Source organism: Phyllobates terribilis, unplaced genomic scaffold (assembly GCF_046119375.1).
Source record: "Phyllobates terribilis strain yellow unplaced genomic scaffold, ASM4611937v1 Scaffold_11__3_contigs__length_659146591, whole genome shotgun sequence".
Lineage (NCBI taxonomy): Eukaryota > Metazoa > Chordata > Amphibia > Anura > Dendrobatidae > Phyllobates > Phyllobates terribilis.
This window is the reverse complement of record NW_027362771.1, coordinates 416798106-416820313: the sequence shown is the minus strand read 5'-3', so window position 1 is coordinate 416820313 and position 22208 is coordinate 416798106. Positions and strand designations below refer to the sequence as shown.

The window sequence follows — 22208 nt, the reverse complement described above, 5'->3', positions numbered from 1 at the left end:
GGTTAAAAGGTGTAAAAACCCGGTGCTAGGTTTCCTTTTACATTTGCCATTTATGGACAAAAAGTGGTGTAAAACAACCAGTGTCTGCTGATTGGTTTGTAAGGACACATCATTCTTGCAGCAAAAGTATTTTTGATAATGATAATACAAATATATTTGCTACTTATGCAACTTTAGAAGTTCGTCGTCACAATTGGAACAAAATCTTTCAACACAACATGGTCACGAATTGTTTGCTCACTGAATTCCTTAACCACTGTGAAAAAAAGATGAGTTATTGGTACTTTTAGCCTAAGTTTCTGGGGTTACAATAGTCAGGAACACGATTAGTTTTATTTTATGTAAGCTATGTACAGCTGTTTTTCTCATAGATGTAGTTGTAACAGTGTAGAAAATTGTTATTATATAGGGGCCAGCTACTGCAGACTATCTTCAGTAATATAATATCTAAAATTACTTTTTCCATGTTGCCGTCCTATGCTGTGTAGAAGATGTTTTACTTCAGTTCGATGTATAATGCCAACGAATGACAGAATTCAATATTTTTTTTTTTTTATTAACAAAAGCAGGCAGGAACACTGACTACATAGTCCATTATATTTGGAGATAACTGCAGGAGGTGATGTTACTGCACTAGAAATTGACAGATTTGACAATGTGAATAGAACATTAGAATTACTGCAGTGCTGATCAATACTGACACTTGATGAAGTTGTTACTGTGATCTTAAAGATGCCAGAAAGTAGTTTCATTAGGAGTTTGTTCAATATTGGAGATATTGCTTACAAAGCTGCTGCAATATATTAATTGCAGCTGCCTCACATATCCAACCATTCCAAAATATAGACTGTCAAACATACTGGCCAGCTTTCCCAGAATGTCCGGGAGGCTCACCGAGAAAGCGGAGACCTCCCGAAAGAGTTAACAAACCTCTCTGGTAACACTGAAGTCAGAGATTTCAGAAGATTCCTCGTGTCACCATGTCCAGTGGCACAGTTGGGGGAGGCATAGAACAAATCATATTGGGGTGGGAAACGGCCATCTCTAGGCATGATCTGTAAAAGGAGTGTGGTGTGCATACCCAATATAACAGGCTAAAAAAATGTTGCTCGTATACTGTAGACTGAAGCGTAATGGTGACTTTAAAGGGAACCTGTCACCATTTTTTTCCAATATAACCTACGGCTACCACCTTTCAGCCCCATGTGACAGCATTCTATAAAGCTGCACATGTGACTCCAATTCGCCCTATTAGGCAAGAAAAAGACCTTTTATTATACTCGCCCACTGGGCGGTCTGGTCCGTTGGGCGTCGCTCATCTTGATCCTGTGCCTCCCTTCTTCTTGGGTTGTCGTCCTCCTTCTGTGCTTCCTGTGGATGATGCGTCCTACGTCATCCACACAGTGTTCCCCTTCACGCTTCTGCGCAAGTTTACTTCTCTCTGCCCTGCTGAGAGTAGAGCAAAGCAATGCAGTGCGCATGCGCCAGCACTCTTTTGACCTTTTCCGGCACATGCGCACTGCAGTTCTTTGCTCTGCCAGAGAGAGAGAGAGATTTTTCCAGATCCAAAGTTCGGGTCTCAATTGTTTTCAATGGGGTTTGGGTTCTGGTTTGAGTTCAGATACAGTTCTACTACCAGAACCTGAACTTCCATGGGTCCATTCATTCCTACTCTTATTGTCATCAGGGTGCTCTCTCCTCTGGCACACACATTTTTTGAATAATTACTAGCTTTCAAGTATTGAGATTCTTTCAAATGTATTCACCATCAGTCAAACTTTTTGATCCACTTCAGCAAAGTCAAATTTCAAAAGATCCGCTCATCTCTACTGAAAGGCTATTTGCCCACGATGCAGAAATGCTCCAGATTTTTCCTGAGCGTTTCTGCATCTCCCTGGCAGAAAAAACGCATGCTTTTTTTCTGCCAGGTAGAAGCGTAAGTGAAGCGTTTTTAGCATGCAATTTCGCATCACTTGGAAAAGTGCTTGAAAACTTGGTCACACTATATAGATCCATGCAACCGGCACCCATTATACTCACCTTCTGATGGCCTCCGGTCTCCTTAGCGATGCGTCCGGTATCTTCAGCGGCTCCCGGTTTTCTTAAAAGGACCTTCCATGACATCATTTAGTCATGTGATGGTCACGCGACCATCACCTGACCGCTGACGTCAGCGGTCGCGTGACCGTCACATGATTAAATGACGTCACGGAAGGTCCTTGCAGACCACCACCAGAAGCCAATGAGACAGCAGCGCCGCTCAGAGGAGACCGGGAGGCGCCGGAAAGGTGAGTATAAGGTTTTTTTTTAATTTTAATTCTTTTTTTAACTACAGGTACTATGGTACCTGGGTCTGGAGGAGAGTCTCCTCTTCTCCAGATCTGGTTACCATCCGCGCATTGAACCACATGATATCCGCATGTGTAGTCATGCGGATGTCATGCGGTCCAATGCGAGTCAATGGCGGCTAAAAGGCTGCGATTCCGCAAAATAAATGGTAGTGCTGCAGATTTTTCCGCAATGATAATTCACAGCGGAAATTTCCACAGCATGTGCACAACACGTGCGGATTATCATTGGGGAACATTGCAGACCTTCTACCAAGCGTTTTTTAAGCATTTCCGCAGCGGAAACGCTTAAAAAACGCATAGTGGGAACACAGCCAAAACCTTTCTTGAAAGAACAGGGTGTAGAAGTCTAAAAAAGCCCCAGTGGCCAGTGTGAAAAGTTAAAGGGGTTGTCCGGTACTTTTAAAAAAGTGCAAGTGTGTTTTAATGGTAAATAGAAGCTTCTTTCTAATTACCTTGCGCTGCTGATACTGCCTGTCAGTGGCGCTATCGGTGGCCACTTACAGGCATCACGTGACCCCCTGGCTGCAGCTGGCGCTGACATCCGCTGACGTCACGACAAGTTGCGGCTGCAGCCGGGGGTCCCTCTTCCGCGTTCTACCGGTGGATGCTGGGTTGTGGGCGAGGTTACCCCGCGCGTCACACCCGGCATCCATCGCGCGCTCTCCCTGTCCTCATTCACTGGGAAAGCGCGCGGTGGATGCTGCGTGTGACGTGGGGAATAACCCCACCCACAACCCAGAAGCCACCGCGGGGACCCCAGCGCTGAGTCACGCCTCACTTGTCGTGACGTCAGCGTGGGGTCACTGCCTGTGATCGGCGCTCTCGGTGGCCACTCACAGGCAGTATCAGCAGAGCAAGGTAATTAGAAAGAAGATTGTATTTAGCATTAAAACACACTAACGTTTTTTTTTAAAGTACCGGACAACCCCTTTAAAGACTACTCGTTTTGTTTGTGAATAAAGATCGTGAGTTAAAGGGAACCTATCACCAGTTTTGTCCTATATAAACTAAAACTGTCACCTCATGCAGCGCCTGTGCTGCATTCCATAAATCCTCATATAACCCTCGGACTCCCCCTATAGAACCACCAAAAACCTTTTTAAATTCTTTCCGCGCTGCATGGTAATACAGACGGTCCGATGGGCAAGGTTTCAGGCCAATCTACCTCTCGCCCCGGCAGCTGCTTGCCATCCAGCTTCTCTATTTGACGCGGACACTGCCGGGAGAAATCTTGCGCCCGTGCACAGAAATTGCTGTTCGCACCTGTGCACTGTGCTTTGCCCTACTGTGGGCACAGTCTAATAAATAAGTGAGCATGCGCGCACAGTAGGGCACAGCATAGTGTGCAGGCACGACCCTCGATTTCTGTGCGCAGGTGCAAGATTTCGCCCAGCAGTGAGGCGTCATCCACGTCAATTAAAGGAGGACTGCAAGAAGCAGTCGAGGGCAGGGATGGAGAGGCAGGAAACCTCTCCTATCGGACTGGACCAACTCGATTATCATACAGCGCGGGAGGATTTAAAAAGGTTTTCGGGGGGGTCTATAGGGGCAGACAGTAGGTTATATAATCATTTATGGAATGCAGTACAGGTGCTGCATAAAGTGATGGTTTTAGTTCATATAGGACAAAACTGGTGACAGGTTCGCTTTAAAGAGAGTCTTTAACTTTCAGCCTGATCTTTATAGAGCAGAAGGTGAATCGCCTATCTCCACTTGAATAGCTAAATTTCAGGTTCTCTTATGGCACAAACCATTACAGTGTACCCTTGTCTGATATTCCAGAAAAAACGTTTACTACATTCTTCTCACATTTACCTCAGTCTCCTATTACCTGTTTTGTTTTTTTTATCGCAGCACATCTCATGTAAAGAAGTGGGAAACAGAATTAGAAACCTTGCGAGAAAGTAATGCCCGGTTGTCCTTGGCCCTGCAAGAGTCCATCGCAAGTGTAGAACATTGGAAGAAACAGTTTCTAGCATGTAAAGATGAGAATGACCAACTCAGGAACAAGGTAAAGTGTGCACGCCCGGTTCATCTGATAATGTGGCCTGTAGTGGACATTGTCTATAAGATATGTCGTTGTGTTTGTGCTCATAAAAGGCTCATTTTTATTTATAGAAAATCATGTGAGGTTGGATGTAAATGTTTTTATATGACGATTCCAGGAAATGTTAAGACATTCTTTACATTAGACTGTTCATCTCCAGTCTTCTAGAAAGCACCTGTCACTTACAAGGACGTAAACATTTTCTGAGCAGATGTCCATATTTATGAGATAACAGGCTGCCTGCTTAGCAGAAATCCTTGCATAAGCTTGGGAACCGCCTTTAAAACTTCTTTGTAAAATCATAAAGGGTTTGTCCAGAATCGGAAAGGTAAAACATGGCTGATTTCTTCTCAAAACGGCACCACACCTGTGGAGCTGAGCTACAATAGTCTTCTGAACCCATAGATGGATGTGGCGTGTTTTTCTAATCCTGTGCAACCACTTTAAAGAGGACATGTTACTTGCTTAAAAAAATTGAGTTAGTTTGTTAAAAAAAATCCCTGAGCGCCCCTGATTCTGCGGCTCTTTTCCATTTTGCGTTGCATCACTCTACTGCAGTCTCCTCTGGAACAAATGTGAAATCTCTGCTTGCAGACCAACTGGGCGTCTCTTCAGAGTCTTCTCTGGGGGTGTGCACTTTCACCCCTCTTTCCCAGGTGCTGCCAATCACAGCTCGGCAGCTGGTCAGTTGTATCCAATGCTGCTAAGCTGTGATTGGCAGTGTCTGGGAGAGAGCGGTGAAAGCATAAAGAAAACTGAGAATAAATGCCCATTTATACTGCAAACTGCAAGGCTTTAGGCTGCAATGTGTCCACCCTTAACCTTTCTTGAAAGTTGTACAATTTGTCATGATTTCAATTCAACATAGGTTTGCAGTATCCAGTAAAAATAAAGTACATTAAATGTACACTTTTTTTTTACATAAGAACCTATGGGTTACCAATTCACGAGATCCATTAGGGGCATCCATCACAGTTATCCAGTGAAAAATTATATGCATTACATCTATACTTTAACATACAAGCCTATAGGGAGACAGATGCCATCAGTCACAGCCTTCCAGTTTTAAAGAAAAAAGTGTATAGTAGATAACATGAGACCATATGGGTGAAGGATTACCATTGGCCAAAGAACGGTGTATAATTTTTTATCATCAATATCTTGTACCATACATCTTGGGATAGGTAACAGAAGGGGACATCTATACATATAGTAAATTAATGTTTGGCCAAAGCCCTTATTTTATCTCACACACGTATGTTTTTATTAAAAGGTTTATGTTGTCCTAAGATGCATCATGTGGGTCCTTACATTTACATTTTATTAATAGCCAACACTGCTTGTAAGCTTCCCTCCTGCTAGCTCCAATTTTCTGTAACATTTCCGTGAGCCTATTAAATAAATGGAAAGTGATTTTATAAATATTTCATGTAACCGCTTCCCTCTGTATTCCACTGTTCAATTTGTTCACTGCTTTAAAAGCTAAATATGTCTTTAGTATTTTTTTTCTAAACTAAATAAAATGATAGGTCATATTTGTTTGGTGGAATTGCAGGCCTGAACCCGGTGATCAATGGGGTATTATGTGGCAGCATTGAAGGGATATATTTGAATGTATTAATACTTTGTAGTTACTCAACATGAAATCTGTTCCAAATTGTATGACTTCTGCTTGTTCCTTCTGTCACTTGCAAAAATGTATTTTCCTGCAAAGGTCTGCACATTTTTAATACTTTAAAACTAGGGGCAGATTAAGGGTAGCCAGGGCCCCAAGCATTTTAGGGTGCATGGGCCCCCCAGCACCTGATCTATCATGCGACATGTCATATGACTTTTTGGGAGGTCATATTAGGTCACATGATGAACACACAGGTGCAGATCTACAGACATAAGGAGACAGAGGGAGTAGCACACTGCGCTGATTTTTTTTCCTTTCAAATAGAAGATACAATATAAAGAGGGACTGTGCTATACATAACAAGTGGGGACATTATGTAACAAGGGATGGCACTATACATAACTAAAGTGGATACTATATAATAAAGGACAGTGATAATAAGGGACAGTTCTATACATAACAAGAGAGGATGCTATGTAATAAGGAACAGCACTATACATAGCAAGTGGATGCTATGTAATAAAGGTCAGTGATGCACATAACAAAAGAGGACACTCTAATAAGGGATAACGCTATACATAACAAGAAGATACTATATACTAAGGGATGACACTATACATAATAAGGTAGTTTCTTTTACAAAGAAGAGTATTACTTCCTTCATTTCTCTGCAAGTAAAGCCACATTAACCCTGAAAGATAATCATGAATGCTTCTTAAGAACAATTTTTTCATGACCATCTTTCAGATCACACGATGAAAGACTAAAACGCTCATTCATAGGATGAAAGGATCTTTTGCGCTGAAGATCATCATTCTCAACAGTACTGTGTAAACAGGACTCGCCTCGCTGACAACTATGGCAGCCTGTGTGCACTTAGCGATTTATTATATGCACCACAGCATTAATACATGTTTAGCCATTGTACAACCCACCTTACAAAATCTAAACTGATAAGCCAGCACTGTGTCCCCACATTAATTTATTATTAACCACTTTTCCCCCCACTCATTGTACTCTTTCCCCTATCATTTACCAGTCACTCTCGTGTCCTCAACCGTCCACCATTGTGCTCTTCTTGCTCCCCCAATTCATTATACTTCCATGTCCTCTCGCCCTACCTCCACCTTCCGTTAATTATAATTACATGTCCTTTCTCCCACCCAATCACCAATTAATTATACTTTCATGTCTTCTCACCCAATTCATTATAAGTTCTCTCCCACTTCCCCACCCCTTATTAATTTTTTGCTGATAAAACAGTGATTTTATATGAGGCATATATAATTATCATTAGAACCCTAGTATACCTGCTGCCAGGTAGTCAAACATATTAATGAGCTCTGTATAACCTCACCCCCACCACTGACTGGCTGCTTTGATGTACAAAATGGAAGAAGGGTCCACGAGGACTGAGCTCCAACACCAATAAGAAAATATTAAAAGCAAAGAAGATGAAAAACGTTAATGATCCATCAGCTTATGCATTTCGGGTTAGCAACCCTTATTCACAGCTATAAATAAGGGTTGCTAAAATAAAACTCTTAAGCTTATGGGGATTCTTTAATCTTTTTTATCTTTACTTTTTCGCACCATGTTTATAATTGCACAAGAAAAGTTATGTCTTAACATTTTCTTATTGGTGTTGGAGCTCAATCCTCTTAGACCCTTTTTCCATTTCTGACCTGGATACCAGCCTGGTGTATTTCTCTGTACACTCTTTGCACCACAACCTGACCAAACCAGGTCCACCAGTGTTCCTTTGTGGTTACAAGTGGTTTTCACACTGAATTGTCTTCTCTGGAAGGTGAACGGATCACCGTTTCTTCAGCTTTTAAGTACACTATAAATAAGCAGAAAGAATACTATTTAAATAAATATTTGAATCGGTGGATATGAAGAAAATAATGTGTAACTTTTTGCAATAAATTTTATGATTCCTAAGCTATTTGATCTAGATTATTGGTTGTATAAAATGAGATTTGGCTTACATTGATAGCCAGGAAAGAAATCAGTTGGTCAATGAATATTTTGCAAATATGTGAGTGCTATGAATTACATAATTTGAACTAAAAAATTTTCATGACATATTGCAAATATGATAAAGTATATTTAATGCTCTGTTAATTTTAACGTTCTTAGGCTCAGTTCATACAACAGAGTTTCATGGATGTGCTCTATCTGTTTTTTCCTTCCTGAGCTATACACCACATACCCATTTTAGTCTTTAAATCTTTTCACATTTCTGCTTTTTGTGGACCAAACTTGCTTATTTGAGTGAATGGGTCCACAGAAAAATCTTAGCTCTTTGATGGCATCCTAGTTCCATCCGTGTGCTGTCTGTTTTTTCACTGACCGTTTGCCAGAAGAAACTTTGGAAACCTTAATCAGTGTTTTTTTTCTTCATACAAGAAAAACGGATGACGCACAAATTAAAAAATTGATACATGAGGCTAAAAACGGATGAAAATCAATTTTCATTTGTGTACAAGAAAAAAAAAGACTTGTGAATTCAACCTAATATATAGTTATTCTGTGTGATACATTTTTTGCAACATAATGTTTTTTTGACGTGGCAAGTGCATAGATTTTGATACAAGATGGTAAAATAGCTTCCTGAAAAAAATAAAATATGTATGTTTGTGTGTACGTTATATATAACTCTATGGCCCTGATTCATCATTGCTTTTTAGTGGCTTTTACATTTTTGCATTATTCTCTCTACGTTTTGTGCCACTTTTTAAGTTGTCGGTCTTATTTTTTCCACCGACTTTGCTTATCCAGATGTTTTATACAGATTCATGAAATGCGACTTTTTCCACATTTTTGGCCACATTTCACACCCCCTTCCCCTGTAGTAAGGAGTTCTTAATTTGGTTCGTTTTTGCGACTTTTTAAAGAATTTGCATCTTTTGGTGCAGAAAGGTCACAAAAACCCATTAAAGACAAAAATAAACTGCAGTTTTGATTTTGTTCCAAATTCATGAACGGAGTGCGCTATTTTTAAGAATTTGGCACCAAAAATATCAGCGAATACCACAAGACAAAAAAAGAAAAATGACTTCAATAAATTGCAAATGAGGAAGTTGACCCAATGTATCTAGATATTGGAGGGGTAGAGGGATAGTTCTTTGATTATTACATTTCTCTCTTAGATCACAAAAATAAGTTTTTAATTGGACAAATTATAAAAAAAAAAAAAAAATCTGGAGCTCTAGATTTTGCTGTTACATGTTTGCTATTGCTTCCTCTGCTGTCCTCGTGTGTTTAGTGCCAGTGGTCACACATGCCCTGTAGCTCCTTCCCACTATCTGGATTTTGTTCATGGGCGGTGGAGTAATTCATGCTGTTGTGCAGCTAAGTCAATAAGAATCATAATAGAAGTGTTGTCTTCTCACTGATACCGGACAAAATAAAAATACCAGGGGGCTCTATAACTGCAATATTTAGAGATATGAGCATTTTTTTAATTTTTCCAATTGAAAAATTGTTATGCATGATCAAAGAGGGACATGTAATATTTAAGTATGGGACAACTGCACTAAGAGTTTTGGTAAATACAAAAAAAAATTGCAGATGTTTGTGCTTGAAATGAACTGTACAGAGGTTTTGGGTATGTATCCGTATAGACAGGCTGTGTCAGATCTCTTGCCCGTGTGCTCCGAACATTAATGTTTGATTGTTCTGAACGAATCTATCCACTGGGTTTTGTTTTCAAGATTGGAGACCTGGAAGTGCAATGTGACGAGATAGACAAGGAACGAGAGAGAAATGAAGAGCTCAGTAAAAGATTGCAAGAGCTGGAAGCTGAAATTCAGGACAAGGAAGCTGTAAGTTGAACTGTTACTTAGTCATCCATGTCCCCTCCCCTTAAAAAGCTCTTTGGGCTTAAATATCAGAGAAGACCTCATTCAACTGCACAACCCCTCCTCAAAACATGGCTGATCGGCTTATTGCTGAGTGGTAGAATCTTCTGGCCACCATTTATTTTTCCGTCAATGATTATGCTCATAAAAGTTCTGTTATGCTCAGTAGAGTTGCTCACACAACATAACAGCAGGCACAGTTAAAGAAATACTCCTCCTCCCATCAAAATTTTTATTCTCTTAATATATTGCAGTCATCATATTATATAGCACTGCGTACTTACAATTGCTCATTTTGCCTTTCTACCCTGCTAATTCTTCTGTTTTCCATTAGATCTATGACATCACATGATTAAAAACTGACTAGCTGAATCCTTCTAAGCTCTATGTAGAAACAGGAGGTCAATTTTCCCTGTATGAGTAATAAGTCACTGCAAAAGTCCCTGACGGGGGAGGAGGGAGCAGCTGGGTCAGGAGTTAAAGAGGGGAATAATAAATGCAGGGAAAAGAGACTTCCTGTTTCTACACAAAGCAGAGAAAAGAGAAGAATTTACTGAGTAGAACGGCAAAATGAGGAATTGTAAGAACACAGTGCTATGTAATATGATGGCTGAAATATATTAAGAGGATAAAAACTTTGATGTGAGGAGTGCTTCTTTAAAAGGGTTGTCCACCTTTGGAAACTTTTTTTATTTTATTTTTCTACTTAAATGTATGCATTTCAGGCTAAAAATAATTTCTGCAATTGGGTTTCATTAAAAATGTTTGCACCACTTTGATTTTACAGGCTTTTTTTTTCTCTAAACCCTTAACTTTGAAGTGGTCTCTAACCATAAATCAGATGAGAAAAAGACAAATAAGAATTACAATCTCAGTTAACTCATTCTGCAGGCAACATTACAACAGTGTGCAGCTTAGGCAATAAAGGGCAAAACATAATTTTCAATGAAACCCAATTGCAAAACTGATTTTTAGCCCGCAAATACATGCATTTAAAGAAGCACTCCCAGTTTTTATCTTCTTAACATATTGCAATCATATTATATAGCACTGTGTACTTAAAATTTCTCCTTTTGCCTTTACCTACCCAGATAATTCTTCTTTTTTTTCTGCTCTATGTAGATACAGGAAGTCTCTTGTTCTTGCATTTATCATTCCCCTCTTCCACTCCTGACCCAGCTGTTCTGATCCTCCCCCCTGCTAGGGACTTTTGCAGTGACTTATGTCTCATACAGGAAAAATTGACCTCTACATAGCGCTTAGAAGGATTTCGCTAGTCAGTTTTTAATCATGTAACGTCATAGACCTAATAAAGAGAAGAATTAGCTGGGTAGAAAGGCAAAATGAGCAATTGTAAATACACAGTTCAATATAATATTATGATTGCAATATATTAAGAGGATAAACATTTTGATGGGAGGAGGAGTGCTTCTTTAAGAAGAAAAAAAAAAGTATTTATATATCTACTTCATAATGTGATTATGTGCGACACAATTTCTGTCCGCATATTGATATAAAGTTTGAAAAATATGTGAAGATCTTTTTTTTAAAAAAAAAATAATCTTTTTCTGCATTGTCCTTTGTAAACAAAATGAGCTACCGAAAATCTGTTCTCTAGAATTCTGCGCTATATGCAAGTCCAGTCGCCCTATCTAAATAGGTTATTAAATGACCGCTAACTGGCAAATGTGTAGCCGATTGGCAGACGTTTTCAGATGCAGATCAAGCAACGTAAACCCAACTTCACTCTGTTTTGTGGCCTAGGACTACATTCACTATGCTGGTGTAATATAGCACATTTGCTGAAAGTGTGGCTACTGGGAGAAAATTAGCTCGTCCCCTCTCGGGAGCCGCCTGCTTTCAGTCATGGGTGCGAGCATGGAGCGGCTACAGTCAATGCTCACAACACTGCTCACTATAGTGTAAGCATTCCCCGGCACTTTGACAATTTGCTTTGCACAGTTGCACTGTGTGCACATACCCTTAACCCTTAACCCTCTCCCTCTTCAAAACTTCTCTAGGAAAAGAAAAATTCTACCAAAAATTTCCTAAAAATTGGCTTTCTCTAAAGCGGTTTCTGCTTGAAAACGTAGCGTTAGAATTTGTGTGGAGGTTTACAGCGATTGTTGACAAAAATAAGAAACTAAGACACATTTTGATTACATTGTGAAAATGGTTAGGGACCTCTGGCTTATTGATTTCTGTGTATCACACTGCAGTACGTGATGTTATGTACGCTCATTTCCTTATATTGTGCTATCTGTCACTATATTGTTGTACGCTGTGTTCTGGAGTACATGAATTATTAATGTTTTAGTCTTACTGGAGATTCCATAAAATGACATTGTCGATGACTCTACTCCCAAAAGTCCCTAATGGCATAAGAAAATGCATAGAACAGCATGGAAATAATTGTGTGTCTGAGAAGAGTGTCATTTGGGTGATTGACAGGGCACAATTTCCAAGGCATAATTGGTCCACGACAGTATTCAATGTTTCCTTTAGTCACTGCAGTAGAAGCACTTGTTTCACTGCCCTTCTACCCCGTTTATCTCAGAGGATCATGTGCGCGGCCCAGTCCTGATTAGAGTTTAGTATGGTTAAAGGGAATCTGTCACCAGGTTTTTGTTACCCCATCTGAGAGCAGCATCATGTAAGGGCAGAGACCCTGATTCCCGCAATGTGTCACTTACTGGGCTGCTTGCTGTAGTTTTGATAAACTCGCTATTTTATCTGTAAATCTACCAGTTCTCTGAATGCTGAGCTATCTAAACCTTTCTGTCTACACCGTGCATAAGTAGAAAGCTGTCAGTCAGTGGCTGGGTCAGAATAGACAGAATTCATGAATATCCTGGCTAAATTGCTGCAGGTTTACTAGTCTTCAGTGATAGGAAAGTTCAAGGGAAAGCAATGGGCACTCCAAGGAGAGAGATAAAAACAGAATTTTCTTTATTGAGATCTTCTTTAAAAAAAATAATAACATGTGCAGTTCCATGATAACCCTCTGACGCGTTTCCAGCGTATCGTACGCCCTTAGTTATAGATATAATCCACCTTAGGCCACTGGCCCACTATCAGTATTTGGTCAGTATTTTCCTCAGGAGTGGGAGCCAAAACCAGGAGTGGGTGATAAATGCAGAATTGGTGACTTGTTTCTATTATACCTTTTCTCTGATTGTTCCTCACTAAGATTTGTCTCCCACTGCTGAGAAAAAATACTGACCAAATACTGACCAAATACTGATAGTGGGGCCGAGGTCTTATACTGTGACTATATTTAAAACCTGTCAGAACCAATCATAAGTGAAAAAACACATAATGTGCATCCTTAATTTAGGAAACACCTGTTGCACAAAGCATTGCTACAGACATGCTGTTATTCTCCTCAATATATACATTGTATCACTTCTATAATTTAACCCATAAGGTTGTTTGGTGTTTAGCAGCAAAATCCAATACATTTTTTGCATTAATAATTTTTTGCGCCAATCACATCCCCTTACCAGGCAAGTAACTTTTTCCAACCCATAACATACCAAACTACTGAAACTTTTATTATGCTTCTCTATGAAGTGCTTGCTTGCCCCTGAATACATATTGTTGCCATTTATGATATTATGTATGTGTTCAGACACATGTTTTTTTAAACTTCCTAATAGTGCAACCTGCATACAATAAATCATATTCTGTACATTTAATACAGTATGCAATGTTTTGTATCACAATTCATGAAGTTGTTAATAATTCGCATTTTTTGAGGAATTGCAATTTTTTTTTCTTTAGTGTATATTGACAAATGCTACATTTATTTGCTGAAAAATCATAGTTTAACAATGATATGCACACAGAACGTATTTAAGGTGTTGTCAGCCTGTTTAAATAGGATATTAAATGACTGCTAATAGGCTTGCATGTAGCTGATAGGAGGTAATTTAATGGCTGTGGTCAGTCAGTGTAAATATACCTTAAAGGTAAGCTGTCACCGTGGAAAATGTGATTTACCTGCAGGTAAAGGAATAATCTGCAGGTAAATAGTGTAACAGTGCTTCCTGGCTGCCTTACTGAAAGGGCGACTACTGGGAGAAAAGGAATGTGTTTCCTCCCGGGAGCCGCTGGCTTTCAGTTATTAATACGTGCATGGTTCGGCTACAGTTATCGCTCACCGCATCGCTCGCTATACTCTGAGCAGTGGCTGTAAGCACGCCCTGGCACTGTGACAACCAGCTCTGCAATGTATCTTTGCTAAGCGAGCTGGCGATCAACGTGCCAGGGCGTGCATACAGCAGCCACACACTGTATTGAGTACTGCTGTAAGTGGCACACGCCCCATGACTAAAAGCCGGCGGCTCCTGGGATGAAATTATTTCCTTTTCTACTGGTAACCACAGTTTCTGTAAGACAGCCAGGCTTCGTTGCATATCTATCTCTAAATACTGATAAGTTAGTGGATATAGAATTCTTACCATGTGTTTAGAAAAGGACCAATGTAATGAAAGGTGTAATACTGTATGTTGGGACAAATCTAATAGTAAAGCTAGTGATAAATGATTCTGACTAGTACCATATAATCTTCAAGAAAATGCTTCTAAGAGATTTACCGTAGATAATTTCAAGCATGTCATTCCAAGAAGGCATGCCACGTTTTATTTTTTTCTGCAGAAAATGCAAATTCTATCCCAAAAGTATCAAAAAGTGTGATATTTTTGACATTTTTGTTAAGCAAAACATGCACTTAATTAGTTACATAGTCTATAAGGGTGAAAACAAAATACAAGTCCCTGAAGCCCTACCTGTAATTTTATGTTTTTTATACAGCGGAAGGCAAAAACTCCTGTAAGTCATATGACAATTGTTCCTTATTAATGTGGACTCGTCGGCTCGCCTGACATGTCTGTTTTAGTAAATCCTTATAGTTCTAATGAGCTAGCAATTCCTGGGCATTTTTCTTAGATCTTTGTATTGTGCCATTACTCTTTTATGACTCCTAGAAATTTCTGAACAAATTAACAACTGGGTGCTACTTATTGGGGCTGTGTCCACACTGATACTGCGGTATCATAAAATACTTTAAAAAGTCAAATTTATTAGATATGCATTAAAAATGGAAAATACTTAATACAAGGGCAATACTATAACACCTTATATCTTGACCTACTTATTTAAGTCTGCCTGACTACGGAGGTTGAAAACGATATATGGTGCTCCCGCTCCTCTACGGCTATCCCTATATGGTCCTTTTTGCACACTGACACTGCCCAATCAGTGTTCTCTACGTCAGATCATGACGTAGGGACATGTCTCGCTAACAAGGGAAATTGTAACGCTCTGCTGTCAATTTGGTTATACATATTCAGGAGAATTAAGAGATAACATGCACAATGCTGAATAAGGTGTGTGCACATAACTTAAAAAAAAAAAAAAAAAAAGATGAAAAAAATGACATTGCTGTGACATGTCACTTCTTTTAATAGCTTTAGGGTTTGGAAACCCTGGAGCAGTTGAAAGATGTAACATGTTCATTCTTCGGGTGGCTTTGTTTGGAAGCCGCCTGCTCTCTATTGTGAAAAAGATGCAAGGGGCACAGCTGCCATGAAAATGTCCGCAAAACCGCCCAGGAAAAGAAAGCATGCTGGCTTTTTCCAGAAGAAGGTTTGCTGTCAGATTGTCCGAACTCTAAAGGAACAAAACCTAGAATTTGGTAAAACAAAAATGTGACATTTTTTGACAGACCACATATTCACTGCTTTGCTGTGGACGTCTGTTCTGCTCGGCTGATAACATTAACCTAGTGGCACTGGACAGATGTCAATTGAAACCCCTGCGGGAAGTGCTAGGTGGGGAGCAATGTGGAGAATCGGTGCACTTGCTGGGAATTGCCACCGCTATCTCAGGACCTGCAGCCTTGGAAAATCCATCTGCAGCCAGCAGCGTGTGTGAACTTTTAATATCCAATCCAGCAATGTTAAAATATTTATGTCTCATGACCTAGTGTGGAAGAAGGTTTAAAGGGGCTGTATTGTGACTACCCTTAATTTTATGTCTTATTCGGGTATATACATGTCAAAGAATAGGGTCGCTTGCTCAAGACACGCTCTATTAGCTACAAGAAAGAGACAAATTATAACTATCACTTAAAAGAATCTGTCAGTAGGATCAGCCCTTTTTAGCCGTCTATTTGGGCATGTAGGTCATAGGAAGCTGAATAAAATGATACCTTGATAATCTGCAATCTGATGTTTTATTCCAGAGAAATGCACATTTTTCTTACATGTAAATGAGTTTTCCAGGCTATGGGCGGGACGCTGATCTCCCTGAGAATCTGCCTCCAAGGCTTATTTTAAATAAAAGGAGGAGTTACCAGTATGAGACATGTAACTAACACAGAACAGGAGAACTGAACTTTTTCTCCTTACAAACACATTTGCTGCAGCTCTCACAGCTCTGCTGTATCACAACACTGTCTGCCTGTGAGGTAGAAGCTGAAGCTGAAAGTAACCTGCAGATGTGTCAGGTATAATCACACACAGCTCTGCAGGGAGATCAGAAGAGCAGAGAGCGGCCATTACACATCACACTGGTGTCACTGTTAACCATTACATATCACACTGGTAACTCCTCCTTTCATGTAAAAAAAAAGCCTTGAAGGCCGATTCTCATGCAGAGCAGTGTCCGTCCCATAGCCTGGAATGGCTCATTTACATATTAGAACATTTAGATTTCTCTGGAATAAGACATCAGATCGCAGATATCAATGTATTATTTTATTAAGCTTCTATGATCTGCATAGTCATATACAGGTGCGTCTCACTAAATTAGAATATCATCAAAAAGTTAATTTATTTCAGTTCTTCAATACAAAAAGTGAAACTCATATATTATATAAAGTCATTACAAACAGAGTGATCTATTTCAAATGTTTACTTCTGTTAATGTTGATGATTATGGCTTACAGCCAATGAAAGCACAAAAGTCATTATCTCAGTAAATTAGAATACTTTATAACAGCTTGAAAAATGTTTTTAAAATCTGAAATGTATGTTCAGTAAATGCACTCAATACTTGGTCAGGGCTCCTTTTGCATCAATTTCTGCATCAATGCGGCGTGGCATGGAGGCGATCAGCCTGTGGCACTGCTGAGGTGTTATGGAAGCCTAGGTTGCTTTGATAGCAGCCTTCAGCTTGTCTGCATTGTTGGGTCTGGTGTCTCATCTTCCTCTTGACAATACTCCATAGATTCTCTATGGGGTTAAGGTCAGGCTAGTTTGCTGGCCAATCAAGCACAGTGATACTGTTGTTTGTAAACCAGGTATTGGTACTTTTGGCAGTGTGGACAGGGGCCAAGTCCTGCTGGAGAATGACATTTCCATCTCCAAAGAGCTTGTCGGCAGAGGGAAGCATGAAGTGCTCTAAAATTTCCTGGTAGACGGCTGCGATGACTTGATACAACACAGTGGACCTATACCAGCAGGTGACATGGCTCCCCAAACCATCACTGATTGTGGAAACTTCACACTAGACCTCAAGCAGCTTGGATTGTGGCCTCTCCACTCTTCCTCCAGACTCTGGGACCTTGATTTCCAAATGAAAATTGGAACTCTGGGACCTTGTGGATTGTGTCAATGACTGCCTTTTGGACATCTGTCAAGTCAGCAGTCTTCCCCATGATTGTGGAGCCTACTGAAACAGACTAAGGAACCTTTTTAAACGCTTAGGAAGCCTTTGCAGTTGTTTTTTGTTAATTATTTTAATTTGCTGAAATAATGACTTTTGTGTTTTCATTGGCTGTAAGCCATAATCATCAACATTAACAGAAACAAACACTTGAAATAGATCACTCTGTTTGTAATGACTTTATATAATATGAGTTTCACTTTTAGTATTGAAAAACTGAAACAAATTTAACTTTTTGCTGATATTCTAATTTAGTGAGATGCACCTGTAGATGGCTTAGGAGGGATGATCCTACTGACAGATTGTCTTTAAAGGGGTTTTCCCAGAAACAAAGTACATTTTAATTAATATATCTTGAAGTAAAAATCAGTTCCACAATTTGATGTGTTTAAAATAAAATGTTCCTGTGCTGAGATAATCTTATAAATGTGCCCCTGCTGTGTACTGTGTAATGGCTGTGTCTGTCCGTGTACAGAACACAGTCTGATCATACCACAGCTCCTGGGAAGAGGAGGACATAAGAGTATACAGACATTACAGTACAGGATCGGAGCTGATTCTTTCTGTGAGGTAAAACATTTCATTGCCTATTTTTAAGCAATGTTTTATCTTAAAGAAAGAATCCGCTGTGATCTCCTGCTGTCCTGTCTGTATACTCTCTTAGTTCTTCCCCTGCCCAGGAGCTGTGGTATGATCAGACCATGTTCCTGCATGGTCAGACAGTCATTACACAGTACACAGCAGGGGCACATTTATAAGATTACCTCAGCACAGGAACATTTTTTTAATCATTTAATTGGGGAACTTATAATTTAAAGATCTATTGATTAAAATGTTGATTAAAATTAACTTTGTTCGTGGGAAAACCTCTTTAAGCTATCCCATTTATTTAATGTGCGTTATGCAGTACTCCGTATTCACTAGTTCACTAATCTGCAGGTAAATAGCATTTTTAATCATTTCATCAGTGTAACTGGAACAAAGGTTACATGGAGAAAATGAAGTTTATTCTCCCTGCATCTGCTCGCTTCCAGTCATCGGGACAGGTCAAAGGGCTAGAACTGTCCCTACAGATTGAGCACTCGGTTATTATTACCCCTGCATCTTGATTGACAGCCTGCTCTGCACATACGCTGCACATACACGCTGCAGAGCAGGCTGTCAGTCAAAGTGCAGGGGCAGCGATAACCGAGCACTCACTGTGTAGTGTTCATTGACAGTTATAGCCCCTTGCCCTGCTTCGATGACGAGAAACAAGTTGCTGAATGGAGAATATAACTTATTTTTCTTCCTGTAGCCGCTGTTCCAGTTACACTGTCAAACATGATTAAAACGTTACCTGCAGATTACCACTATACCTGCAGGTAAATAGCGTTTTTGTAGGTAAATGGTTCCCTTTAAGGCAGTATATTATACGCCTACTGTAAAAACAAGCACCAATATACAGGCCGTATGTCGAGATATGGAAACCTCATCTTGCTCAGTACATTCATTTAATACTGATGCTTGGATTGATTTTGTCTTTTCTTTGGATTGTGCTTATTGGGAGGTAGCGCCTGCTTTTTACATTGATCTTCTTGACAGTAGAAGCTGTAAAGATTCAATATGCACCTAGCACATAATGTGTATCCGATGCTGCTCAATGGAAAGGCTGAAATAGTACATTTTGCTAAGGAACGCTGTTGTTTAGTTGCCTGCTGATCATATAAATGTAGCTCCATAATGGTAAAGTAACACTGTAATCCTATTAGTACTAGCACATCTATTGAGTGCCGAGTGTGTCTCGTTGACAGATTACGCAGTGGAGATGCCGAGGCTAGGCATTTTATTGTTAAAAAACTTGTCAGGCTTCAATTAAGTGTATTTTATTACTACCTGAGCATTAAAATGAACTGACATTCTAGATATACAGTACAATTATCTGTAATCTTAAAACATTGCCCTCCCTAATTTGTGAAAAAAGTACAATATTTAAATTAAATTAACAAAATTATTTTTAAAATGTAAAAAAAATAATTATATACTGTATATTACTGATTGTGTCTTGTGTAAAGTAAAAACACAGAACATATTAGAATTAACTGGATATGGACATATTTCAAATACAGTAATGGATCGTCCCTGAATATTTCCTCGTTTGGGTCCAAAGATGCAAAGTTTAAAACTGATTATAGCAGCTTTTATCTTTTTATTTTGCCAAGAAGTCCTGACCAAACAGTTCTTGTCCCCTTCTCTTTAAAGATCCCATGTAACCGCATGGTCCGTCTATGTATTGCCCACTAACAAAGACATTAACAGTCTATAATTTTAAGGGTTTGTTAATTTTAACATTGAGAGATAGGATATCTAAAAAAAAAATATCAAGAAAATCACATTGTATAAATTAGATACATTTTTTTGCATTTTGCAGTGAGAAAGAAGTATTTGATTAGACCAGTTAGATGCTCCTAATAAACTCGTTACCTGCATTAAAAAGACAGCTGTCTTACATAGTCACCTGTATAAAAGATTGCTGTCCACACACTCAATCAGTCAGACTCTAACCTCTACAACATGGGCAAGACCAAAGAGCTTTCTAAGGATGTCAGGGACAAGATCATAGAGCCGCACAAAGCTGGAATGAGCTACAAAACCATAAGTAAGACGCTGGGTGAGAAGGAGACAACTGTTGGTGCAATAGTAAGAGAATGGAAGAAATACAAAATGACTGTCAATCGACATCGATCTGGGGCACCATGCAAAATCTCACCTCGTGGGGTATCCTTGAGCATGAGGAAGGTGAGAGATCAGCCTAAAACTACACGGGGAGAACTTGTTAATGATCTCTAGGCAGCTGGGACCACAGTCACCAAGAAAACCATTGGTAACACATTATGCCTTAAAGGTGTAAAATCCTTCAGTGCCCACAAGGTCCCCCTGCTCAAGAAGGCACATGTGCAGGCCCGTCTGAAGATTGCTAATGAACACCTGGAGGATTCTGGGAGAAGGTGCTGTGGTAAGATGAGACAAAAATTGAGCTGTTTGGCATTAACTCAACTCGCCGTGTTTGGAGGAAGAAGAAGGATGAGTACAACCCTAAGAACATCGTCCCAACCATGAAGCATGGTGGGGGAAACATTATACTTTGGGGGTGATTTTCTGCAAAGAGGACATGACGACTGCACCGTACTAAAGGGAAAATGGATGGGGTCATGCATCGCGAGATTTTGGCCAACAACCTCCTTCCCTCAGTAAGAGCATTGAATATGGGTCGTGGCTGGGTCTTCCAGCAAGACAATGACCAAAAACATACAGCCAAGGCAACAAAGGAGTGGCTCAAAAAAAGCACAGTAAGGTCATGGAGTGGCCTAGCCAGTCTCCAGACGTTAATCCCATAGAAAACTTATGGAGGGAGTTGAAGCTCCGAGTTGCCAAGCGACAGCCTCAAAATCTGAATGATTTAGAGATGATCTGCAAAGAGGAGTGGACCAAAATTCCTCCCGACATGTGCACAAACCTCATCATCACCTACAAAAAATGTCTGACTGCTGTGCTTGCCAACAAGGGTTTTGCCACCAAGTATTAGGTGTTGTTTGCCAGAGGGATCAAATACTTATTTCTCACTGCAAAATGCAAATAAATTTATCTAATTTATACAATGTGATTTTCTTTTTCTTTTTTTTGGGATATTCTATCTCTCAATGTTAAAATTAACCTACCCTTAAAATTATAGACTGTTCATGTCTTTGTCAGTGGGCAAACTTACAAAAACGGAAAGGGATGATCAAATAATTATTTCCCCCACTGTACATGGGTAGAAGAGCTGATTATGTCATTTGTCACAACAAATTTTGTAATCGCAATGCGTTCGTTATCTGCCGGTAAATTTGCTGAACTTGGTAAATTTTCGAAGTGTACAAAAAATGTAGCTTTTCTACATCTATAATTTATTAGAAAATGGAGTATTAGACAAATATTAGGGGAAGGGTGTATGAGAAGAAAGGAAAAAATGAACTGGGAGGCAGCACTGAAATTAGAATTGTTTAGACTGTGACAATGCATGTTGCTTACATTGTTTGATGTGTTATAGTACAATTACTTATGTTTCTTGAGTCACTTTCAAGTGTTTTATATTGCTTACCCCAGTAACTAGAAAATCCACAAACTTGGCAAATAAACTGTTGACTAATTGCCCAAGCGGGAAGTAATCCAGTAGTGACCATAGACTGCATGCGGTGTCAGTTAATGATGAGCAAAACAATGCACTTTTTAGTATAGTGATGACTAAATAATAACCATTTCTGGTAGATCTGCAGATCTGATACATAGCTGTGATTTTTCAATCTATTAAACACATCTTAGCCCACTCGAGTACAGTGCGATAAAGTTAAAGAGGTTGTCCACTACTTTTTTATTGATTGACCTATATTTAGGATAGGTCATCAATGTCTGATCTGCTGGGGTCCAACACCCGGCACCCCCGCCGATCAGCTGTAAACTATGTCGGCGGCGGATACCGGCTGGCAGTCTTCCAATAGTGACCGAGGCTTGGTACTACACATCCACCTCCTATTCAAATCAATAGGAGGGGGATGTGCAGTACCCTGCGGCGCCCACTATCAGAAGATGGCCAGCTCCGCAAGTGAGTACTTCTGACCGGGAGCCACTGACACCGA

The 22208-nt window shown here is 39.7% G+C and overlaps 1 protein-coding gene across 1 annotated transcript in view; it reads left to right on the top strand.

Annotated features, from left to right (window-relative positions):
• Positions 1-22208, top strand: part of HOMER2 (homer scaffold protein 2) — a 231560-nt gene that overhangs the window by 192020 nt on the left and 17332 nt on the right. Inside the window, exons 6-7 of the mRNA XM_073653114.1 lie at positions 4206-4362; positions 9736-9846. Of these exons, the coding sequence (XP_073509215.1) occupies positions 4206-4362; positions 9736-9846 (268 nt within the window). The remainder of the gene's footprint in view (positions 1-4205; positions 4363-9735; positions 9847-22208) is intronic.